At 50.3% G+C, this 23,164-nt stretch overlaps 2 protein-coding genes across 2 annotated transcripts in view; one reads left to right on the top strand and one right to left on the bottom strand.

Moving 5' to 3' along the window:
* The window catches only part of osgn1 (oxidative stress induced growth inhibitor 1), a 98,461-nt gene extending 81,172 nt beyond the window's left edge, over positions 1-17,289 (top strand). The window contains 4 exon segments of the mRNA XM_068048735.1: positions 3,490-3,681; positions 8,323-8,414; positions 16,146-16,384; positions 16,387-17,289. Of these exon segments, the coding sequence (XP_067904836.1) occupies positions 3,490-3,681; positions 8,323-8,414; positions 16,146-16,384; positions 16,387-17,192 (1,329 nt within the window). The 3' untranslated portion in view covers positions 17,193-17,289.
* Positions 1-23,164, bottom strand: part of LOC137378417 (uncharacterized) — a 576,275-nt gene that overhangs the window by 130,371 nt on the left and 422,740 nt on the right. The window lies entirely within an intron of this gene.

The raw sequence follows: 23,164 nt of genomic DNA, 5'->3' as shown, positions 1-23,164 counted from the left end.
TGTAACAGGCTCGAGGGGCTGAATGGGCTCCTCCTGTTCCTGTGTAACAGGCTCGAGGGGCTGAATGGGCTCCTCCTGTTCCTGTGTAACATGCTCGAGGGGCTGAATGGCCTCCTCCTGTTCCTGTGTAACAGACTCGAGAGGCTGAATGGCCTCCTCCTGTTCCTGTGTAACAGTCTTGAGGGGCTGAATGGGCTCCTCCTGTTCCTGTGTAACAGACTCGAGGGGCTGAATGGCCTCCTCCTGTTCCTGTGTAACAGGCTCGAGGGGCTGAATGGGCTCCTCATGTTCCTGTGTAACATGCTCGAGGGGCTGAATGGCCTCCTCATGTTCCTGTGTAACAGTCTCAAGGGGCTGAATGGGCTCCTCCTGTTCCTGTGTAACATGCTCGAGGGGCTGAATGGCCTCCTCCTGTTCCTGTGTAACAGTCTCAAGGGGCTGAATGGGCTCCTCCTGTTCCTGTGTAACAGGCTCGAGGGGCTGAATGGGCTCCTCCTGTTCCTGTGTAACAGGCTCGAGGGGCTGAATGGGCTCCTCCTGTTCCTGTGTAACATGCTCGAGGGGCTGAATGGCCTCCTCCTGTTCCTGTGTAACAGTCTCAAGGGGCTGAATGGGCTCCTCCTGTTCCTGTGTAACAGGCTCGAGGGGCTGAATGGGCTCCTCCTGTTCCTGTGTAACAGTCTCAAGGGGCTGAATGGGCTCCTCCTGTTCCTGTGTAACAGGCTCGAGGGGCTGATTGGGCTCCTCCTGTTCCTGTGTAACATGCTCGAGGAGCTGAATGGCCTCCTCATGTTCCTGTGTAACAGTCTCGAGGGGCTGAATGGGCTCCTCCTGTTCCTGTGTAACAGGCTCGAGGGGCTGAATGGGCTCCTCCTGTTCCTGTGTAACATGCTCGAGGAGCTGAATGGCCTCCTCATGTTCCTGTGTAACAGTCTCGAGGGGCTGAATGGGCTCCTCCTGTTCCTGTGTAACATACTCGAGGGGCTGAATGGCCTCCTCCTGTTCCTGTGTAACAGTCTCGAGGGGCTGAATGGCCTCCTCCTGTTCCTGTGTAACAGTCTCGAGGGGCTGAATGGCCTCCTCCTGTTCCTGTGTAACAGGCTCGAGGGGCTGAATGGGCTCCTCCTGTTCCTGTGTAACAGGCTCGAGGGGCTGAATGGGCTCCTCCTGTTCCTGTGTAACATGCTCGAGGGGCTGAATGGCCTCCTCCTGTTCCTGTGTAACAGGCTCGAGGGGCTGAATGGGCTCCTCCTGTTCCTGTGTAACAGGCTCGAGGGGCTGAATGGGCTCCTCCTGTTCCTGTGTAACATGCTCGAGGAGCTGAATGGCCTCCTCATGTTCCTGTGTAACAGTCTCGAGGGGCTGAATGGGCTCCTCCTGTTCCTGTGTAACATGCTCGAGGGGCTGAATGGCCTCCTCCTGTTCCTGTGTAACAGGCTCGAGGGGCTGAATGGGCTCCTCCTGTTCCTGTGTAACAGGCTCGAGGGGCTGAATGGGCTCCTCCTGTTCCTGTGTAACATGCTCGAGGAGCTGAATGGCCTCCTCATGTTCCTGTGTAACAGTCTCGAGGGGCTGAATGGGCTCCTCCTGTTCCTGTGTAACAGTCTCGAGGGGCTGAATGGCCTCCTCCTGTTCCTGTGTAACAGGCTCGAGGGGCTGAATGGGCTCCTCCTGTTCCTGTGTAACAGGCTCGAGGGGCTGAATGGGCTCCTCCTGTTCCTGTGTAACATGCTCGAGGAGCTGAATGGCCTCCTCATGTTCCTGTGTAACAGTCTCGAGGGGCTGAATGGGCTCCTCCTGTTCCTGTGTAACATGCTCGAGGGGCTGAATGGCCTCCTCCTGTTCCTGTGTAACAGGCTCGAGGGGCTGAATGGGCTCCTCCTGTTCCTGTGTAACATGCTCGAGGGGCTGAATGGCCTCCTCCTGTTCCTGTGTAACAGGCTCGAGGGGCTGAATGGGCTCCTCCTGTTCCTGTGTAACAGGCTCGAGGGGCTGAATGGGCTCCTCCTGTTCCTGTGTAACATGCTCGAGGGGCTGAATGGCCTCCTCCTGTTCCTGTGTAACAGGCTCGAGGGGCTGAATGGCCGCCTCCTGTTCCTGTATTATTCAGTGACTGCTGCTGGAGATCCAGGTGTGATAGTGGGTGAACTGTTTGCAAACTTTCATTGTCATGTGTTGCGTTTGAACACAGATTGAGTGAGAGATCCGTGCAATTAAATCCCAGCAAAGATTTAATACCCTCAGGTGCAGAGGAAAGACACAGTCAGAGACGTGGATCTCTAGTGAGCAGGTTGAAGATACCGTTGCCTTAGTTACTAGCCACTGAGGTCTGCAAGCTGCACTCGAGTCCAGTGATCTGACCAAGAGAGCCTGAGATGTGAGTGTCAGGGGCTGCTGGGGAGGTCCTTGTTTCTCGTTGTCCTGGGGTTGGTGAATGCAGACCTGAATCTCTCTCTTCTGCACAACCCTTGCTCCAGTACCGGATTCCAGTTGTTGACTGTTCACCTTGCTGGTTTTACTTGACATTGCTGTTTCTACACCCTGGAATGATTGTAGTTAGATTGTGGATTGCTTTTTAATGTTAATCTAATTCAGGATTTCTTCTGCCAAACCTCAAAGCCTTATGAAAATGCAGCAACACCACAAAGCAAGTGAAACATTGGTGTCAATTGGAATATTTATACAATGTTGTCAATTTCTGTTTTGTGCTGTAGGTTTTGGATTTTTTTTTTAGTGTAATAAGTGAAGACACCTTGTCAGGATAATGCTCACACCATAAACCTGACTTACAGCTTTCTTCATTCATTTCTTACAACAGACAGCTCACTGAACATTGAACAGGAGCCTTCCTTACAATGTGCCACTCTCAACACACAATCCAAAAACTAATCATGGGACCAGTGAAAGTTCATCCAGTTTTTATAATGTAAAGGGAGCAAACACCATACCGAAAATCAGAGCATGTTTTTAGTTGCTGGTGTGTTTTGTATAGGGAGTTTGTTGTGTGTGATTTACAGGACAGCCTGTGTGTGTGGGAGATACGTTGAGATTCTGTGTGTCAGTATGTGGTGTGGTTAACACTCTGCTGCTGCAGTGCTGGTCAGGCTGTGTTCTGGAGCAGGTGTCTTGTTTTGAGTGCGTGTCTCCGTGGGCCAGTGAAACAGGATTTTCTATTCTATCACTGAATTTGCCCCTTATATTGGGGGATGACTGTGTGTAAAGTGACAAATGCAGCCGAGGAGTGATGGCTGACGTGTGACCTGTGACCCTCCTCAGGCACACCTGCTTTCATTCGCTGCGGATGATCTGACCCTGACTCTTGGTGTCAATTGTTTTCAGAGAGACAAAGCTGCCCACGAAGCCTTGCATCCTCCTGCAGCCAATCTCTGGGACAGGGCACTCTTAAATAATGTGTTCAAGCTGCTCTTGAACCCTCGCTCACCCTGACTGTGAAAATGGCTAAATCATTGCTGTTTGAACTACCCTCAGGATCTGGAATATCTCTCTGAAGGGTTAGAGGGTCGGTCGTCCAATCCTGTGGCCCTGCTCTTTGACACACTCCTTCTGCCTGATGGTGACTATGGACTGGATCATCCTTCTCCCATGTGGTGGAGACTGGAGCCTTGGCAGAGCATATCTCACCTCGTCCTGGGCACAGAGTCACTAGGAGGATCCTGGCATGTAAGTGGCTGATACCTGGACTTCACACTGGCTTTATTAATTATTCATCCTGTGCTGAAAAGGTTAACCCAGGCCTGGATTAGTAGGAAATTTGAATTTGTGATTTGCATCCTGGTGAATGTGCTCAGACAGCGCTGTGAGCCTGATAAAAATTACTCCCACCCCCACCATCTCCCCACCTCCTCCACTACCCCCTCCCCCCTCACGAAAGGCCTGCTCAGGTCTGCAAATGAAACCCGACTCGAGCCCGACAGAACCACATCCGACCAGAGCCCAAGTCCTTTCATTTTCTCCCGCCTCGCCCCGACCCGACCATCGGAATATAATCAACTTTATTGTGCTCTACCTTGGATGGAATCACTCACTGCAGACTAGTGCGGAGTGTTTCCTGCCTTGACTTCCTGGCTGTCACTGTGTCCGACCCGACCTGACCCGAGCCTGAATGCTGGACCTCGAAGAGTGACCCGAACCCGACACATGTCGTCGGGTCGCTTCGGGTTGGGTAGCCATGCTCTACCCCCCCACTATCCTCGCCTTCTCTCCCCCTCCCCGTCTCAATCTGACTGGCTGCTGGGTGAGAAGCAGAATACAAAAATTATGATGAGCTGCCGTTAACATTCGGCAGCCCCTCCACATCTCTGAGATTCCCCCCAGCCCCTCCACATCTCTGAGATTCCCCCCAGCCCCTCCACATCTCTGAGATTCCCCCCAGCCCCTCCACATCTCTGAGATTCCCCCCAGCCCCTCCACATCTCTGAGATTCCCCCCAGCCCCTCCACATCTCTGAGATTCCCCCCAGTCCCTCCACATCTCTGAGATTCCCCCCAGCCCCTCGACATCTCTGAGATTCCCCCCAGCCCCTCCACATCTCTGAGATTCTCCCCAGCCCCTCCACATCTATGAGATTCCCCCCAGTCCCTCGACATCTCTGAGATTCCCCCCAGTCCCTCGACATCTCTGAGATTCCCCCCAGCCCCTCGACGAGATTCCCCCCAGTCCCTCCACATCTCTGAGATTCCCCCCAGCCCCTGCACATCTCTGAGATTCCCCCCAGCCCCTCCATATCTCTGAGATTCCCCCCAGCCCCTCCACATATCTGAGATTCCCCCCAGCCCCTCCACATCTCTGAGATTCCCCCCAGTCCCTCCACATCTCTGAGATTCCCCCCAGCCCCTCCACATCTCTGAGATTCCCCCCAGCCCCTCCACATCTCTGAGATTCCCCCCAGCCCCTCCACATCTCTGAGATTCCCCCCAGCCCCTCCACATCTCTGAGATTCCCCCCAGCCCCTCCACATCTCTGAGATTCCCCCCAGCCCCTCCACATCTCTGAGATTCCCCCCAGCCCCTCCACATCTCTGAGATTCCCCCCAGCCCCTCCACATCTCTGAGATTCCCCCCAGTCCCTCCACATCTCTGAGATTCCCCCCAGCCCCTCCACATCTCTGAGATTCCCCCCAGTCCCTCCACATCTCTGAGATTCCCCCCAGCCCCTCCACATCTCTGAGATTCCCCCCAGCCCCTCCACATCTCTGAGATTCCCCCCAGTCCCTCGACAAGCTCAGGATATTGTACTAGATTACATCCTGTAGCAGGATAATCCCACAACACCAGTGAGAGAAATGACCAGTTAATCTGTTTCTTGATGTTGTTGGTTGTGGGAGCAATTTTGACCAGAATTTGGGGAGGACAAACAAGGCAAGAGGAATACACAATAAATGGTAGGATACTGAAAAGTGTAGAGGAAGCAGGTCCGCAGATCCCTGAATTTGGCTGGACAAGTAGATGAGGTGGTTAAGAAGGAATACGGGATACTTGCCTTTATTAGCTCGAATATAAGAGCAGGAAGGTTATGCCAGAACTTTATTAAAGAAAAAGACTTGCATTTATATAGCGCCCTTCACAACAGCCACCGGACGTCCTAAAGTGCTTTACAGTCACAATGAAGTATTTTTGAAGTGTCAGTGAATTATTGAAGTGTAGTCACTGTTGTAATGTAGGAAACACAGCAGCCAATTTGCACACAGCAAGATCCCACAAACTGCAATGTGATAATGACCAGATAATCTGTTTAGTGATGTTTATTGGGGGATAAACATTGACCAGGACACCGGGGAAAACTCTCTGCTCCTCTTCCAAATAGTGCCAAGGGACATGAGAGGGCAGGCGGAGCCTCGGTTTGACGTCTCATCCAAAAGACAGAATCTCAACAGTGCAGCACTCCCTCAGTACCGCACTGGAGTGTCAGTCTGGATTTTTGTGCTGAAGTCCTGTTGTGGGTCTTGAACCCAGAACCTTCAGAGGAGAGATGCTATCCACTCAGCCAAACTGACACTGACATTAGTCAGGCCACAGCTAGATTACTAACACCATATTACAGGAAAGATGTGATCACACTAGAGAGGGTGCAGAGGAAATTTACAAGGATGTTGCCAGGAATGGAGAATTTTAGCTGCGAGGAAAGATTGGACCGGCTGGGGTTGTTTTCTCTGGAACAGAGGTGGCTGAGGGGAGATGTAACTGAGGTGTATAAAATTATGAGGGGCCTGGATCGAGTGGATAGGAAGGACCTATTTCCATTAGCAGAGAGGTTAATAACCAGGGGGCAGAGATTTAAAGTAATTTGTGGAAGGATTAATGGGGAGTTGAATAGAATGGTCTGGGCAGGGTTTCTGTGTGCTGCCCCAGCCTTACTGTGACCTCGTCTCAGTTTCCAGCCTCCAGTAGTTATGCAGCGCCAGAATAGAAAGGAGGCCATTGTAGAGGGCGGAAAGCGTCACAAAGAGAGCAATATTTTTTTTTCACTGCATGCTTCAGACTGAGCCACAGCCTTCAAGAGGTGAATGACTGGGGCTTTTGTGGAGGGACAGGAGGGCCAGTACTCCAGTTAATGCAGTTGGGAGTTGCTGCTGCTGCCACAGGGTCATGGAGCCTGACAACCCACCCACTTGCTTTCGTTACCACCACTGACACCACCACCTTTCTCCTGGTAGTCTCGGAGCTTGATGGTATTAGTGCTGAGGGGAGTGGTGGCAACTCGGGAAATTGGTGAATTGCCAGGCCCCATGACTTAAATGTGTCAGCGCAGTGAAGGTTGCAATGAGCTGCCATCGTGGTTGGAGTGAGAGTGGGAATGTAGGAGTTGGCCTCTCACAAAATGCCTTGATGCCTTTAGATAGAAATCCTTTCTTTGACAGAATGGCTCATCATCCCTGATTGGTCAGGAAGCCTGGAGATGAGCTCTTAATTGGTTTGTTCTGGTAAAGACAGGCTGCTATTCCAGCGATTGGATTCGCCACCCAAAATGGCCCCACCGTCGTGCCAGAGATGAAGGTGTTTAAATTCTAATTGACCATCGTACCTTACAAATCCCATGATTTATTAATGTTTTCCTGTTCAGAGTCATTCTTGCCAGCAGCAAGCTAATTTAAATCCCCTTGTTTGTGTATAATGAGCATTAAGCACTGTGGTGAGTACAGCAGCCATTTTTGCACAGCAAGATCCCACTAACTACCATGATGTGAGTGAGGAATTAGCCCAAGAGACCCCCTCCTCTTTGAATAATACCATAATATCTTTAACATGCACTTAAAACATCAGGACAGCCAGAGACGGGACCTTAGTCTTGTGTCTTCTGTTAAGTTCAGCACCTCTGACAGTGCAGCACTCTCTTGTGACGGCACTAGATTGTGTGCTCGAATCCTGGAGCAAGACTTGGATCCATAATTCCAATTAATGGAGTCCGATCACATGAGCATCACAGTGACATTTGTGTTTGTCTAATTTTGTGTAATTTCTCATAAATGCATTTGGGAGTGATATAGGCTTGTTAAATTCGTTACTGTTCAGACGTGCATTCCTGTAACGGGAGGGTGCTGGGATCAGTAACTCTCTGATTCCTTCTCCTCAGCACTCACAGGAGCAACGTTTCTTTAAAAGAGATTTTGAAGCTCTTTTGTGTTTTAAAGTTCTATTTTTGTCATTGTGCTCTGGGGAAGAGCCTGTGCTTGTGGTGCTGTCCTGTCTTTGCTAACTTGTTGAAGTGATCACTCCTCATACAAGATTGGAGGCAGGAAGAGACATCAAGTGTGCAAAGCTCAACCAATGCTGTCTGTATCTGTGATAATTCCTCATTCACTATTGGTGTGAACCCTGTTTGCACATATTAGATGGTATTTACAACACAGAAACAGGCCCAACATGTCTGTGCTGGTGTTTCTGCTTCACACGAGCCTCCTCCCACTCCCTCTTCATCTCACCCTATCACCATATCCTTCTATTCCTTTTTCCATGTGTTTATCCAGCTTCCTCTTAAATGTATCTATATTCACCTCAACCACTCCCTGTGGTAGTGAGTTCCACATTCTCACCACTCTCTGGGTAAAGACGTTTCTCCTGAATTCCCGATTGGATTTATTAGTGACTGTCTTATATTTATGGTGCCTAGTTCTGTTCTTACCTGCAAGTGGAAACATTTTCTTTGTCTATCCTATCGAACCCTTTCATAATCTTATATACCTCTATTCGGTTTTACACACATTGCTGTGCTCACAGGTATCCATTCACATCCTGTTATGTTGAAGTCACTCCATTCTGCTTTCACATGCTCACCTGAACTGTTTATTCCTTGTTTATCTTTCAGGCTATGGAGGGCTCGTTGCTCACACTGAGCTTTGGGAACTGGATGGAGTTGCCAGGTCTGAAACTGAAGGACTGGTTTGGAGAGAAGCGAAGGTTCGTGCCAAACCCAATGCACAGTAGCTTTCCTTTTAAGGCTTTAACTTACTGGGGTCAGGTCCCTTAGGAAGATATATTGTCGTTGGAAGGAGTCCAGCACAGATTTAGCAGACATTACTCGGTCTCCAAGGGTTAGATTATGAGGAGAGATTAAACTAGGCTTGTATTCCCTGGAATATAGAAGGTTAAAGGGTGATTCGGTTGAAGTTTTTGGGATTTTGAAAGGAATTGGTAGGGTGGATTGGGAGAAACGTTTTCCACTGGTGGGGGGAAGTTTAGGATAAGGGGAGATTTTTTTATTTTAGAGATACAGCACTGAAACAGGCCCTTCGGCCCACCGAGTCTGTGCCGACCAAGAACCACCCATTTATACTAACCCTACAGTAATCCCATATTCCCTACCACCTACCTACACTAGGGGCAATTGACAATGGCCAATTTACCTAGCAACCTGCAAGTCTTTGGCTGTGGGAGGAAACCGGAGCACCCGGCGAAAACCCACACGGTCACAGGGAGAACTTGCAAACTCCGCACAGGCAGTATCCAGAATTGAACCCGGGTCACTGGAGCTGTGAGGCTGCGGTGCTAACCACTGCACCGCCCTTTAAAGATAACTTGAAAATTAGAGCCAGGCCATTCAGCAAAGAAGTTAGGAAATAATTCTTCACACAAAGGGTGGTAGAAGTGTGAAACTCACTCCCACTAAAAGCCGTCGATGCTAGGTTAATTAATAATTTTAAACCAGAGACTGAAAGATTTTTTTAGGAAGGATATTGAGGGATCTGGGGCCAATGTGGCCAAATGAAGTTATGATCTTAATGATGGAGTAGCCTCGAGGGGCTGAATGGCCTTCTGTTTCAGTATTCATGGCTGCGATACCTTCGGTATTTGATGCCTCACTGGGGTCAGGCCCCATTGTTGTCCCTCCAGCTATTCGTATGTGAGCTCAGTGAGTATTGGAACCCCCACCCCACCTCCTGGTATCTCAGTCAAGACCTCACTTGTCCTTTAGTTAATTGCAGATAATCATCTTGGATTTCTACAAGGCAGTTTGTGCTTGAACAACATTATTGAATTCTTTGAATTTATAACCTTAGGATGTCCCAAAGTGATTCACAGCCAATTAGACACTTCTGAAGTGTAGTCACTGGTGCAGTGTAGGAAACATGGCAGCCATTATGTGCACAGCAAGCTCCCACAAACAACAATGTGATAACGACCAGGTACTCTGTTTTTGTGATGTTGACTGAGGGATAAATATTGGCCCCAGGACGATAGTGCCCTGGGATCTTTTACTGCCACCTGAGAGGGCAGGTGGGGCCTTGGTTTAATGTTTATCTGAAAGATAGCACCTTTGACAGTGCAGCACTCCCTCAGTACTGCATTGGAGTGTCAGCCTGGATTTTTCTGCTCAAGTCCTGGAGTGGGATTTGAACACACAACCTGCTGACTCAGAGGTGAGAGAGCTACCCACTGAGCCACAGTTGACATCTAAAGAAGTAAGAAAGAATGGTTAAAGAACTGAGCTTCTAAGGTAAAAGCAAAATACTGCAGATGCTGGAAATCTGAAATAAAAACAAGAAATGCTGGAACCACTCAGCAGATGCTGCCAGACCTGCTGAGTGGTTCCAGCATTTCTTGTTTTTATTTGACCTTCTAAGGATTTAGGAAGCATTTGATAAGGTCCCAAATAAGAGACAGAAGACAAAGATAATGGGCATGGAATTGAGTGAAATGTAATCACTTGGATAGAGCAATAGTTGCAGGGCAGAGAGCAAAGGGTTAGGGGGAGGACTGGAGGAGGTGTGCTGAGATTTCTCTGGATAACTGAAATGATCTGATTTTGGATTTGAGAGAATATTGAAATTTTGCTGATGGCATTAAATTGTTTAATTTAGTTCAGAGATACAGCACTGAAACAGGCCCTTCGGCCCACCGAGTCTGTGCCGACCATCAACCACCCATTTATACTAATCCTACACTAATTCCATATTCCTACCACATCCCCACCTGTCCCTATATTTCCCTACCACCTACCTATACTAGGGGCAATTTATAATGGCCAATTTACCTATCAACCTGCAAGTCTTTTGGCAGTGGGAGGAAACCAGAGCACCCGGAGGAAACCCACAGGGAGAACTTGCAAACTCCACACAGGCAGTACCCAGAATTGAACCCAGGTCACTGGAGCTGTGAGGCTGCGGTGCTAACCACTGTGCCACTGTGCGCTTGGAGAGAGTTGTGACAAATAGTGGTGAATGTTTTGAAAGACTGCAGGAGTACGTGGGTTAGCAAATCAGTGAGGAGAGAACACGTGTGGGATCATCACAAAAAGAATTAAATGGGAACTGTCAGAAGGACGTGGAGGCTTTGGAGAGGGTACAGAAGAGGTTTACCAGGATGTTGCCTGGTCTGGAGGGCATTAGCTATGAGGAGAGGTTGGATAAACTCGGATTGTTTTCACTGGAACGACGGAGGTGGAGGGGCGACACGATAGAGGTTTACAAAGTTATGAGCGGCATGGACAGAGTGGATAGTCAGAAGCTTTTTCCCAGGGTGGAAGAGTCAGTTACTAGGGGACATAGGTTTAAGGTGCGAGGGGCAAAGTTTAGAGGGGATGTGCGAGGCAACTTCTTTACACAGAGGGTGGTGAGTGGCTGGAACCTGTTGCCGGGGGAGGTGGTGGAAGCAGGTACGATAGCAACGTTTAAGAGGCATCTTGACAAATAGCTGAATAGGATGGGAATAGAGGGATACGGTCCCCAGAAGTGCAGAAGGTTTTAGTTTAGGCAGGCATCAAGATCGGCGCAGGCTTGGAGAGCCGAATGGCCTGTTCCTGTGCTGTACTGTTCTTTGTTCTTTGTTTAGTTGGTGGGTGATTGGAACGTGGAATCCATTCGCTGCTAAGCTTCACCAGCTGCTCGTTCTAATGATAACTTATCTGAGTCCAAACCACACCAATCTCTGCCCATTCCTCCAACTCTCTGTCCTTGTGCCCCAAAATCAGCCTGCGCCCTCTTTGCCCTCCTCATCTCATCCTCCTTCCTCCATCCCCTCCTCAACTCCTCACTCGTTATAGCAGGGCATCTAGATAAATTCAAGGTAATCAGGCAGAGTCAACATGGTTTTGTGAATTGTTTAACCAATTTATTGGAGTTTGTGAGGGAGTTACAGGTGCTGTGGATAAAGGGTGGATATACTGAGATTTTCCGAAGGCATTTGTTAAGGTGCCACATCAAAGGTTATTGCGGAAAATAAAAGCTCATGGTGTGGGGGGTAACATATTGACATGGATAGAAGACTGATTAGCTAACAGGAAACAGAGTAGGCATCAATGGGTGATTTTCTGGTTGGCATGATGTAACGAGTGGAGTGCCACAGGGATCTGTGCTGGGGCCTCAATATTTTACAATTTATATCGTTACGACCGAGGTGGGAGGAGTGCAGAGTCTTTCTCTCGTTCCACTTCTCCACAGGTCACAACATATATTTAAATGTTTACCCAGTTACTGATACGTCAATCACAGACTCTACTCTTTATCCCAGAATAAAATACACCAACCAAGTTTTAATAAACAACAAAATTATCAGTTTATTATAAAATAAAACTTATCCAGTAACGAAGCAAAGCATTAACACACAGATTGCAATATGAAAGTTCCCTTTTTAAATACCCAACACACACGCTGATAAAAGAAAAAGAAGAAAGAAATTCTCTCCCTGCAGAGGTCGTTACAAAAATAAGACAAAAAAGAATACTTAGGCCAAATACTTGCTAATTCTTGAAGAAAAAGGATGAACCAACTAGAGAACAGGCCATCCTAGACTGGGTATTGTGTAATGAGAGAGGAATAATTGACAATCTAGTTATGCGAGACCCCTTGGGGATGAGCGACCATAATATGATAGAATTCTTCATCAAGATGGAGAGTGATGTAGTTGATTCTGAGACTTGGATCCTGAATCTTAGTAAAGGAAACTACGAAGGTATGAGGCGCGAGTTGGCTATGACGGATTGGGAAACGCTATTTAAAGGGATGACAGTGGATAGGCAATGGCAAACATTTAAAGAGCGCATGGATGAACTTCAACAATTGTTTATTCCTGTCTGGCACAAAAGTAAAACGGGAAAGGTAGCCAAACCGTGGCTTACAAGGGAAATTAGAGATAGCATTGGATCCAAGGAAGAGGCATATAAATTCATCAGAAAAAAACAACAAACCTGAGGATTGGGAACAGTTTATAATTCAGCAAAGGAGGACCAAGGGATTGATTAAGAAGGGGAAAATAGAGTACGAGAGCAAGCTTGCGGGGAACATAAAAACTGACTGTAAAAGTTTTATGTGAAGAGAAAAAGATTGGTGAAGACAAATGTAGGTCCCTTACGTCATAAACAGGGAATTTATTATGGGGAACAAAGAAATGGCTGACCAACTAAATGCATACTTTGGTTCTGTCTTCACAAAAGAGGATACAAATATCATATCAGAAATGTTGGGGAACACAGGGCTTAGTGAGAGAGAGGAACTGAAGGAAATCAGTATTAGTAGAGAAATGGTGTTGGGGAAATTGATGGGATTGAAGGCCGATAAATCCCCAGGGCCTGATAATCTACATCCCAGAGTACTTAAGGAAGTGGCCCTAGAAATAGTGGATGCATTGGTGGTCATCTTCCAAAATTCTATAGACTCTGAAACAGTTCCTATAGATTGGAGGGTAGCTAATGTAACCCCACTATTTAAAAAGGGAGATAGAGAGAAAACAGGGAATTATAGACCAGTCAGCCTGGCGTCCGTAGTGGGGAAAATTCTAGAGTCCATTATCAAAGATTTTGTAGCAGAGCACTTAGAGAACAGTGGTAGAATTGGACAGAGTCAGCATGGATTTACGAAAGGGAAATCATGCTTGACAAATCTACTAGAATTCTTCGAGGATGTAACTAGTAGAGTTGATGAGGGGGAGCCAGTAGATGTGTTTTATTTGGACTTTCAGAAGGCTTTCGACAAAGTCCCACATAAGAGATTAGCGTGTAAAATTAAAGCGCATGGGATTGGGGGTAGTGTATTGCGATGGATAGAAAATTGGTTGGCAGACAGGAAACAAAGAGTAAGAATAAATGAGTCTTTTTCTGAATGGCAGGCAGTGACTAGTGGGGTACTGCAGGGATCGGTGCTAGGACCCCAGCTATTCACAATATATATTAATGAATTAGATGAGGGAACTAAATGTAATATCTCCAAATTTACAGATGACACAAAACTGGGCAGGAAGGTGTGTTGTGAGGAGGATGCAGAGAGGCTTCAGGGTGATTTGGACAAGTTGAGTGAGTGGGCTAATGCATGGCAGATGCAGTATAATGTGGATAAATGTGAGGTTATCCACTTTGGTAGCAAAAACAGGAAGGCAGATTATTATCTGAACGGCTATAAACTGAGAGAGGGAAATATGCAACGAGACCTGGGTGTTCTCGCACACCAGTCACTGAAGGTAAGCATGCAGGTGCAACAGGCGGTAAAAAAGGCAAATGGTACGTTAGCTTTCATAGTGAGAGGATTCGAGTACAGGAGCAGGGATGTCTTGCTGCAATTATACAGGGCCTTGGTGAGGCCGCACCTGGAATATTGTGTGCAGTTTTGGTCTCCTTATCTGAGGAAGGATGTTCTTGCTATAGAGGGAGTGCAGCGAAGCTTTACCAGACTGATTCCTGGGATGGCGGGACTGATGTATGAGGAGAGATTGAGTCGGTTAGGATTATATTCGCTGGAGTTCAGTAGAGTGAGGGGGGATCTCATAGAAACCTATAAAATTCTAACAGGACTTGACAGGGTAGATGCAATCAGATCAGCCATGATCTTGTTGACTGGCGGAGCATGCTCAAGGGTCTGAGTGGCCTACTCCTGCTCCTGATTTGTATGTTCACTCCCTCCTCCACCCTTCACTCTATCCACCTCACCCCCTTGCTACCCCCCTCCTCATCCCTTCCTGCTTCCTCCAACCCCTCCTCCTCGCCCCTTCACTCGCTGTCTCCCTGCCCCCTCCCGGGACTCATATCCCTGTACTCCATATGAATTAGGAGCAGGAGTAGGCCATTCGGCCCCGAGAGCCTGCTCTGCCATTTGATAAGATCATGGCTGATTTCCACTTTCCTCCCTGCCCCCTATAACCCTTGACCCCTTGTCGACCAAAAATCTGTCTAACTCAGCTTTGAATATATTCAGTGACCCAGCCTCCACTGTTCTCTGGGGAAGAGAATTGCACAGACTAACGACCCTCTGAGGAAAGAGATTTCTCCTCGTCTCCGTTTTAAATGGGAGATCCCTTATTTTTAAACTGTGTCCCCTGGTTCCAGTCTCTCCCACGAGGGGAAACATCCTCTCAGCATCTACCCTGTCAAGTCCCCTCAGGATCTGATATGTTTCAATAAGATCACCTCTCATTCTTCTAAACTCCAATGAATACAAATCAAACCTTCCCTCATAAGATAACCCCCCTGCAGAAAAACGTCCCTATTTTTATATTTTATTCCCTTTGCAATAAATGACAACACTCCATTTGCCCTCCTCATCACTTGCTGTACCTGCATATGAACCTTTTTGTGCTGCACCCCCCACTGCCCACTCTGAGAGATAATGTCTGCTTCCCCCAGGAACAGTGTCTGTCTGTTCCTCCCGCTTTCCCTGGGACTGTGTATGCACACTGTCTGTGTACAGCCTCGTGATTGTGTTTCTTGAAGTGCCGATGAGAGTTTAAAGTCTGATTAAATGTATGGAGCCGTATTGAGAACAAACCCAGGGTCTGGATTCAAATTCATATCCAGTAAATGAAAGGCCAGTGACCCTTCCCCCCCCCCCCCCCCACCGCCCCCATTCTCCTGCTACCTTCACTCTCCTAAATTCTGCTACATGTCCAGCAAAAAAGCAATGGGCCGAATAGCCGGCTTATTTGCCCTAAATTTTCTCTGTTTGTATATTTCCATGTGTCCTGCAATGACCACCTGAAGACTCTGTTAACGCTGTTACAAGCGGACCTAAAGTTAAACAATGCAGACCTTGGTATCGTGCATCCCCAGTAAAACCTTTTCCTGGATACGTACCTGGGAGCCAGAGAGGCTGATTTCTCCGTGTGGGATCAGCACATTCCTGCTTCAGGATTGAGTCACACATACAAAAGATTCCAACACCAAAAAGCTGCTGAGGTTGGGGATCAATTTAAATTTTCAAGACAGATAGGGATTGAATTTTTTGGGTTTGTGTATCGAGGGGTCTTGAGGTCAGACAGGTGAATAGCTCGAGGCACAGACTCTCCTTTTTCTACTACCATGTTCCCAATAAACTCTCCTTTTCCCAAAACATTAATATTCAGGGATACAAGTACAGAGGACAACTTTTGAATAACTTGATTTTTTATAGACAATTAAAAACGGAAATGCTGGAAATACTCAGCAAGTCAGGCCAGGGTCACAGGGGTCAGAGTGCGGGGTGGGGGGGCAGGGATGGAGAAATAACCTGGCAATGGGACTTGTTCCATCGTTGGACCCATGGTTCTTGTGGGAGGGCGGTTAGGTGGGTAAAGGATGTCAGGGTGAGAGGACTGTTGTCTGTCCAAACACTCCGTATATCACAGGTTCTACTTAAAATTCTTGATTTATAGTTTTCACATTTTGTTTCTTCCTTTCCCTCTTTTGGCTCCCTCCCCCTCCCCCCCCCCCCCCCCAACCTGCCCTTCCAGGAGTCTAAGGAATGATCGTGTGACCCCGGCCGAGGTGGCTGCCTATTACCAGCACTTTGTCAGTGAGATGGGTCTTGAGTCGAACTTTGTGGCCAACAGCTGCCTGACATCGCTTTGTCGTATCAGTGATATTGCTGAGAGTGAGGCAGGCAGCGAGCAGAGGGTGAACCAGGAGAGTGGAGAGGAGGAAAGGAGTGGGGCAGCAGCACGGCCATTGTGGGAGGTTAAAGGTTACCAGACGGGAGAGACGGGGCCCAGACGCCCTTTCAGATCTTTGCGGAGAATGTGGTCTTAGCGACTGGGACGCACGATGAGCCTGCAAGCCTAGGTGTAGACGGCGAGGACCTGCCTTATGTCTATCACAGCATTTCCATGTTGGAGGCTGCCATTGTCCACAGCCGGGTCAGTGAGCACTCGGAGCCGGTGCTGATTGTTGGTGCCGGACTCACTGCCGCAGATGCCATTCTCTGTGCTCACCACTGTGGAATCCCCGTTCTCCATGCATTCCGTCGGCCGGTCACTGATCCTAGCCTGATATTCAACCAGCTGCCCAAGATGCTTTACCCAGAATATCACAAGGTGTATCAGATGATGAGCCAGCAGAGTTTTGGTGGACAGTCTGGATCTTACCGTGGTTACACCAGTTTCCCCAGGCACCAGGTGACCAGCTTCAAGCCAGACAGGAAGTGCATTCTGGAAAGTTGGGAGAAGCGTCAGACAGTGGTGAATGTCTCCATGGCACTGGTGCTCATTGGGGCCAATCCCAGCCTCTCCTTCCTTAGGGACAAAGGGACCTACCTGGGACTGAACCCCAAGAAGCCAATCTCCTGCCGATGTAACCCTTTGCAGATTCACCCTTACACCTATGAGCTGCTCCAGGAACCCAACCTCTTTGCGATGGGTCCCCTGGTGGGCGATAATTTTGTGCGGTTTGTGAAGGGTGGAGCCCTGGGAATTACCAGTTGTCTGGTCAAACGCCACAAGAAGCAACAGGAGCAGCTCCTGGCAAAGGGAAACAGGGAAGGTGGGGAACTTCCATGGGTCTAATAACAAAAGGAGAAGCCACCTCTTGCTGTGTCTCACTCCTGTGCAGACTGACTGCTGCTGACTGCATACGGGGGGGGTGGAGGGGGGGAGATGGGGGCTGCACATTTTCTGTAAGGTCCTCCTGTACGTCCCACCCAAAAGCAATTCCGCAAATCTGCTTTTGGGTTCTCTGAATCTGTTGGACTGACCTTGACTCACAGGGAGAATTGCCTCCCTGTTCCTGTATGGAATTTAGAATTTCTCCATGAATTAACAGAGGAGTGTGGGATTGGGATGAGGTAATGGTGGAGAAGACTGAGGCTCAGGAAAGGCACTGGTTTTATAAGAACAGCTGCTGTTTGGTCTGTTACAGACCCAAGGCATTTCCCTGCCAGTCTGGAAAACGGCCAATGGCTCTGGACAAGCAGTGGATGGAAAAGAAAATGGGATCTGATATTCTCACTCCATCAACACTCAGCGAGAGCAAAACACAACTCCAGAACGTCACACAATCTGAAGACAACTGGTGTCTGAAGTAATGAAAGGCCACACATCCCACTTCTGACACACTTTTAGGGGCAGCCCAGTGGCGCAGTGGTTAGCACCGCAGCCTCACAGCTCCAGGGACCCGGGTTCAGTTCTGGGTACTGCCTGTGCGGAGTTTGTAAGTTGTCCCTGTGTCTGCGTGGGTTTTCCTCCGGGTGCTCCGGTTTCCTCCCACCGCCAAAGACTTGCAGGTGATAGGTAAATTGGCCGTTGTAAATTGCCCCTAGTGTAGGTAGGTGATAGAGAATATGGGATTAGTGTAGGGTTAGTATAAATGGGTGGTTGATGGTCGGCACAGACTCGGTGGGCCGAAGGGCCTGTTTCAGTGCTGTATCTCTAAATAAATAAATAAATCCTGACTTTACAGAACTTATTCATCACTCATTGTCCAGTGGGAGGAGGGGGGATGTGTCCGTGGCCGGGAGAAGTGGGGGGGTGGGGGGGTGCGGTGAAACTTGAACTTGATCTGGTTCCTTGAGGAAGTTCAATCATACTCCAATACATTGCTGATAATCCAACTTTAATGATGAAATGAACTTTGTAAAGTTTCTGTCCTGTGTCTAAGAATTGAGATGAGATATTCTTTGTCATTCTTTGTGTTTGAGGCTGTGGGCACTGAGGTGAGAACTTTGTTTCTGTAACATCTCCCCCCCCCCCCCCACTTTTATATTCAATTCCGTGCTGCCACCTCTCCACACTGTCTGATTTATTGGGAAAATCTTGCTGGAGTGAGGCATCTCACATCCTGCCCCCTGAGTTAGACTTTTCCCTCGTGCCTCAGCTAGAAATTGTTTTGCACCACAACCCAATGAGTGCAATGAGAAGTCAGTCTCCTTAACCAGGATTAAGCAAGAAACATAAATAAGTAGTGAATTAGAGGGAATTCAGTTACAGGAAGAGAGACAGACAGGGAAAGGAAGATTGGAGTGAGAGAAAAAAAAAAGAGACCAAAGTACAGATTTTTTTTTCTTTAAGAATGAACAACTTGCAGGAATGAATGAACAGTCTAATTGGGCCCTTTCTGGATGGAGAGGTTGATTGAGATTGTGTTCACAATTATCACAGTGCAATGAGTTTACTGAGCAAATGCAGCACCTTCACTGGGAGAAGCTATTGGTGGGAATCGAGTGGCCCTTTCTGCAGATTCTGACCTCACGACCGACTTCTTCATCCCCTGAACTTGCCGACTGATTTTCACTTTAATAACAGTGGTTATTTTCCAGCAAATTGCATCCATTGTGATTTTACTGTCATTCTGTATCTGGACAAGCAGCGAAGTGAGTGAGCAGCAGGTCCCAGTGCGGATATTGGAAAGCTGGTGGCATTGCTTAAATATAGAAGAAGGTGTGGGGATTGTGTGAGGCTGAGGATCTTCAGTGTCTGTTACATGGAGCACATTGCACAGTATTGATCCAGTCTGGGGAGACACGGGGTGGGGGGGGGGGGGGACTCGGACCCGGGGGTGGGGGGAGGGGGTGTCGGACCCAGGGGAGGGGCTGGGGGAGGGGGGTTAGGACCCGGAGGAGGGGGGGGTCAGACCAGGGGGAGGAGGAGGGGGGGTCGGACCCAGGGTTGGGGCTGGGGGAGGGGGGGGGTGGTCGGACCCGGGGGAGGAGGAGGGGGGGTCAGACCCGGGATTGTGTGGGCATTGATGTGGTTGGATTTGTGCTTTGATCTCTGATTGTGTTGATGATTCTCTGACCGCTCAGTCTTTGTGGAATTTTCCTGAAGCTGAATTTACTGTAAAACTGGAACATGATCTAATGACCCGATCGGGGACCAAATAAATCCTCATCCCCTTCACCAGGCAGTCAGTCTCCTGCTTGATCCCCCTTCACCCCTCACTGTCTTACCCCCCTCCCCCTTCACCCCCCCTCACTGTCTCAAACCCCCTCCCCCTTCACCCCCCTCACTGTCTCAACCCCCTCCCCCTTCACCCCCCTCACTGTCTCAAACCCCCTCCCCCTTCACCCCTCACTGTCTCACCCCCTCTCCCCTTTCACCCCCCTCTGTCTCAAACCCCCTCCCCCTTCACTCCTCACTGTCTCACCCCCCTCCCCCTTCACCCCTCACTGTCTCACCCCCTCTCCCCTTTCACCCCCCTCACTGTCTCAACCCCCCTCCCCCTTCACCCCTCACTGTTTCACCCCCCTCCCCCTTCACCCCCCTCACTGTCTCAAACCCCCTCCCCCTTCACCCCTCACTGTCTCACCCCCCTCCCCTTTCACCCCCCCTCACTGTCTCAAACCCCCTCCCCCTTCACCCCTCACTGTCTCACCCCCTCTCCCCTTTCACCCCCCTCACTGTCTCAAACCCCCTCCCCCTTCACCCCTCACTGTCTCACCCCCCTCCCCCTTCACCCCTCACTGTCTCACCCCCTCCCCCTTTCACCCCCTCACTGTCTCAAACCCCCTCCCCCTTCACCCCACTCACTGTCTCAAACCCCCTCCCCTTCACCCCTCACTGTCTCACCCCCCTCCCCTTCACCCCTCACTGTCTCACCCCCCTCCCCTTTCACCCCCCTCTGTCTCAAACCCCTCCCCCTTCACCCCTCACTGTCTCAAACCCCCTCCCCCTTCCCTCACTGTCTCAAACCCCCTCCCCCTTCACCCCTCACTGTCTCAAACCTCCTCCCCCTTCACCCCTCACTGTTTCACCCCCCTCCCCTTTCACCCCCCTCACTGTCTCAAACCTCCTCCCCCTTCACCCCTCACTGTTTCACCCCCCCTCCCCTTTCACCCCCTCACTGTCTCAAACCCCCTCCCCCTTCACCCCTCACTGTCTCAAACCTCCTCCCCCTTCACCCCTCACTGTTTCACCCCCCTCCCCTTTCACCCCCCTCACTGTCTCAAACCCCCTCCCCCTTCACCCCTCACTGTTTCACCCCCCTCCCCCTTCACCCCCCTCACTGTCTCAAACCCCCTCCCCCTTCACCCCTCACTGTCTCACCCCCCTCCCCTTTCACCCCCCTCACTGTCTCAAACCCCCTCCCCCTTCACCCCTCACTGTCTCACCCCCTCTCCCCTTTCACCCCCCTCACTGTCTCAAACCCCCTCCCCCTTCACCCCTCACTGTCTCACCCCCTCTCCCCTTTCACCCCCCTCACTGTCTCAAACCCCCTCCCCCTTCACCCCTCACTGTCTCACCCCCCTCCCCCTTCACCCCTCACTGTCTCACCCCCTCTCCCCTTTCACCCCCCCTCACTGTCTCAAACCCCCTCCCCCTTCACCCCACTCACTGTCTCAAACCCCCTCCCCTTCACCCCTCACTGTCTCACCCCCCTCCCCTTTCACCCCCCTCTGTCTCAAACCCCCTCCCCTTCACCCCTCACTGTCTCAAACCCCCTCCCCCTTCACCCCTCACTGTCTCACCCCCTCTCCCCTTTCACCCCCCTCACTGTCTCAAACCCCCTCCCCCTTCACCCCTCACTGTCTCACCCCCTTCCCCCTTCACCCCTCACTGTCTCACCCCCTCTCCCCTTTCACCCCCCTCACTGTCTCAAACCCCCTCCCCCTTCACCCCTCTCACTGTCTCAAACCCCCTCCCCCTTCACCCCTCACTGTCTCACCCCCTCTCCCCTTTCACCCCCCTCACTGTCTCAAACCCCCTCCCCCTTCACCCCTCTCACTGTCTCAAACCCCCTCCCCCTTCACCCCTCACTGTCTCACCCCCCTCCCCTTTCACCCCTCTCACTGTCTCAAACCCCCTCCCCCTTCACCCCTCACTGTCTCACCCCCCTCCCCCTTCACCCCTCACTGTCTCACCCCCTCTCCCCTTTCACCCCCCTCACTGTCTCAAACCCCCTCCCCCTTCACCCCTCTCACTGTCTCAAACCCCCTCCCCCTTCACCCCTCACTGTCTCACCCCCTCTCCCCTTTCACCCCCCTCACTGTCTCAAACCCCCTCCCCCTTCACCCCTCTCACTGTCTCAAACCCCCTCCCCGTTCACCCCCTCACTGTCTCACCCCCCTCCCCTTTCACCCCCCTCACTGTCTCAAACCCCCTCCCCCTTCACCCCTCACTGTCTCACCCCCCTCCCCTTTCACCCCCCTCACTGTCTCAAACCCCCTCCCCCTTCACCCCTCACTGTCTCACCCCCTCTCCCCTTTCACCCCCCTCACTGTCTCAAACCCCCTCCCCCTTCACCCCTCACTGTCTCACCCCCCTCCCCCTTCACCCCTCTCACTGTCTCAAACCCCCTCCCCCTTCACCCCTCACTGTCTCACCCCCCTCCCCCTTCACCCCCCTCACTGTCTCAAACCCCCTCCCCCTTCACCCCTCACTGTCTCAAACCCCCTCCCCCTTCACCCCTCTCACTGTCTCAAACCCCCTCCCCCTTCACCCCTCACTGTCTCACCCCCCTCCCCTTTCACCCCCCTCACTGTCTCAAACCCCCTCCCCCTTCACCCCCTCACCACAGGCTTCATACAGTGAAGATACGTTATCACGTACACGAAGACCATCTCTGGCAGCAGCTGATCCAAGTGTTCTGCAATCCCGAGACTGATCAGAGCTCACTGTGGGAATGCAGCTTTGCAGCAAGTGCCATATTCAGCTAACACATTAAAGTGGGATCCTGCCTCCCTGGTGAGGGGATGTTAAAGCTTTGGGGAGAAAGTCAGTTTGGATGCTGCAAAGTAAAGGGACCTGGGCCCTGAGTCACAAATAAAGAGCTGTTTACCTGCCCAGGTGAGATGGAAACTTGGACGGACCGGCAATCTCGCCCTTGTTTGTGGGGGTAATGGAATTGCCCTGCGAGGGACTGAATTCAGCTTCACATTCTCGAGGAGCCGCAATCTGGAGGAGCAGCTCCCTGAGCTGGACCATGTTCACTGTTCACTGGTAACGATCAGCACTGAGGCCCACCTCAGTGGGAGCACATTGGACAAGAGGGACAGACTTGCATTTCTCTAGCGCCTTTATGATCTCAGGACGTCCCAAAGCGCTTTACAGCCAATGAAGTACTACTTTAACATTAAAAAGGGGCAGCCAATTTGCACACAGCAAGATCCCACAAACAGCAATGGAATAAATGACGGGAAAATCAGTTTGTGATGTTTATTGAGGGTTCACTATTGGCTGGGACATGGAGGAGACGTCACTGACTGCTCTTCAAAATAGTGGCCATGAGATCTTTTACATCAACGTGATGGGGAAGATAGGCCTCAGTTTAACACTGCATTCTAAAGACAGACCCTCCGACAGTGCGGTTCTCCCTCAGTACTGGGGGCGGCGCAGTGGTCAGCACCGCAGCCTCACAGCTCCAGCGACCCGGGTTCAATTCTGGGTACTGCCTGTGTGGAGTTTGCAAGTTCTCCCTGTGTCTGCGTGGGTTTCCTCCGGGTGCTCCGGTTTCCTCCCACATGCCAAAGACTTGCAGGTTGATAGGCCAAATTGGCCTTTATGAATTGCCCCTAGTACAGGTCGGTGGTAGGGAAATATAGGGA

This window comes from Heterodontus francisci, chromosome 16 (genome assembly GCF_036365525.1).
Source record: "Heterodontus francisci isolate sHetFra1 chromosome 16, sHetFra1.hap1, whole genome shotgun sequence".
NCBI lineage: Eukaryota > Metazoa > Chordata > Chondrichthyes > Heterodontiformes > Heterodontidae > Heterodontus > Heterodontus francisci.
This window is presented reverse-complemented; position numbering and strand designations above follow the sequence as displayed.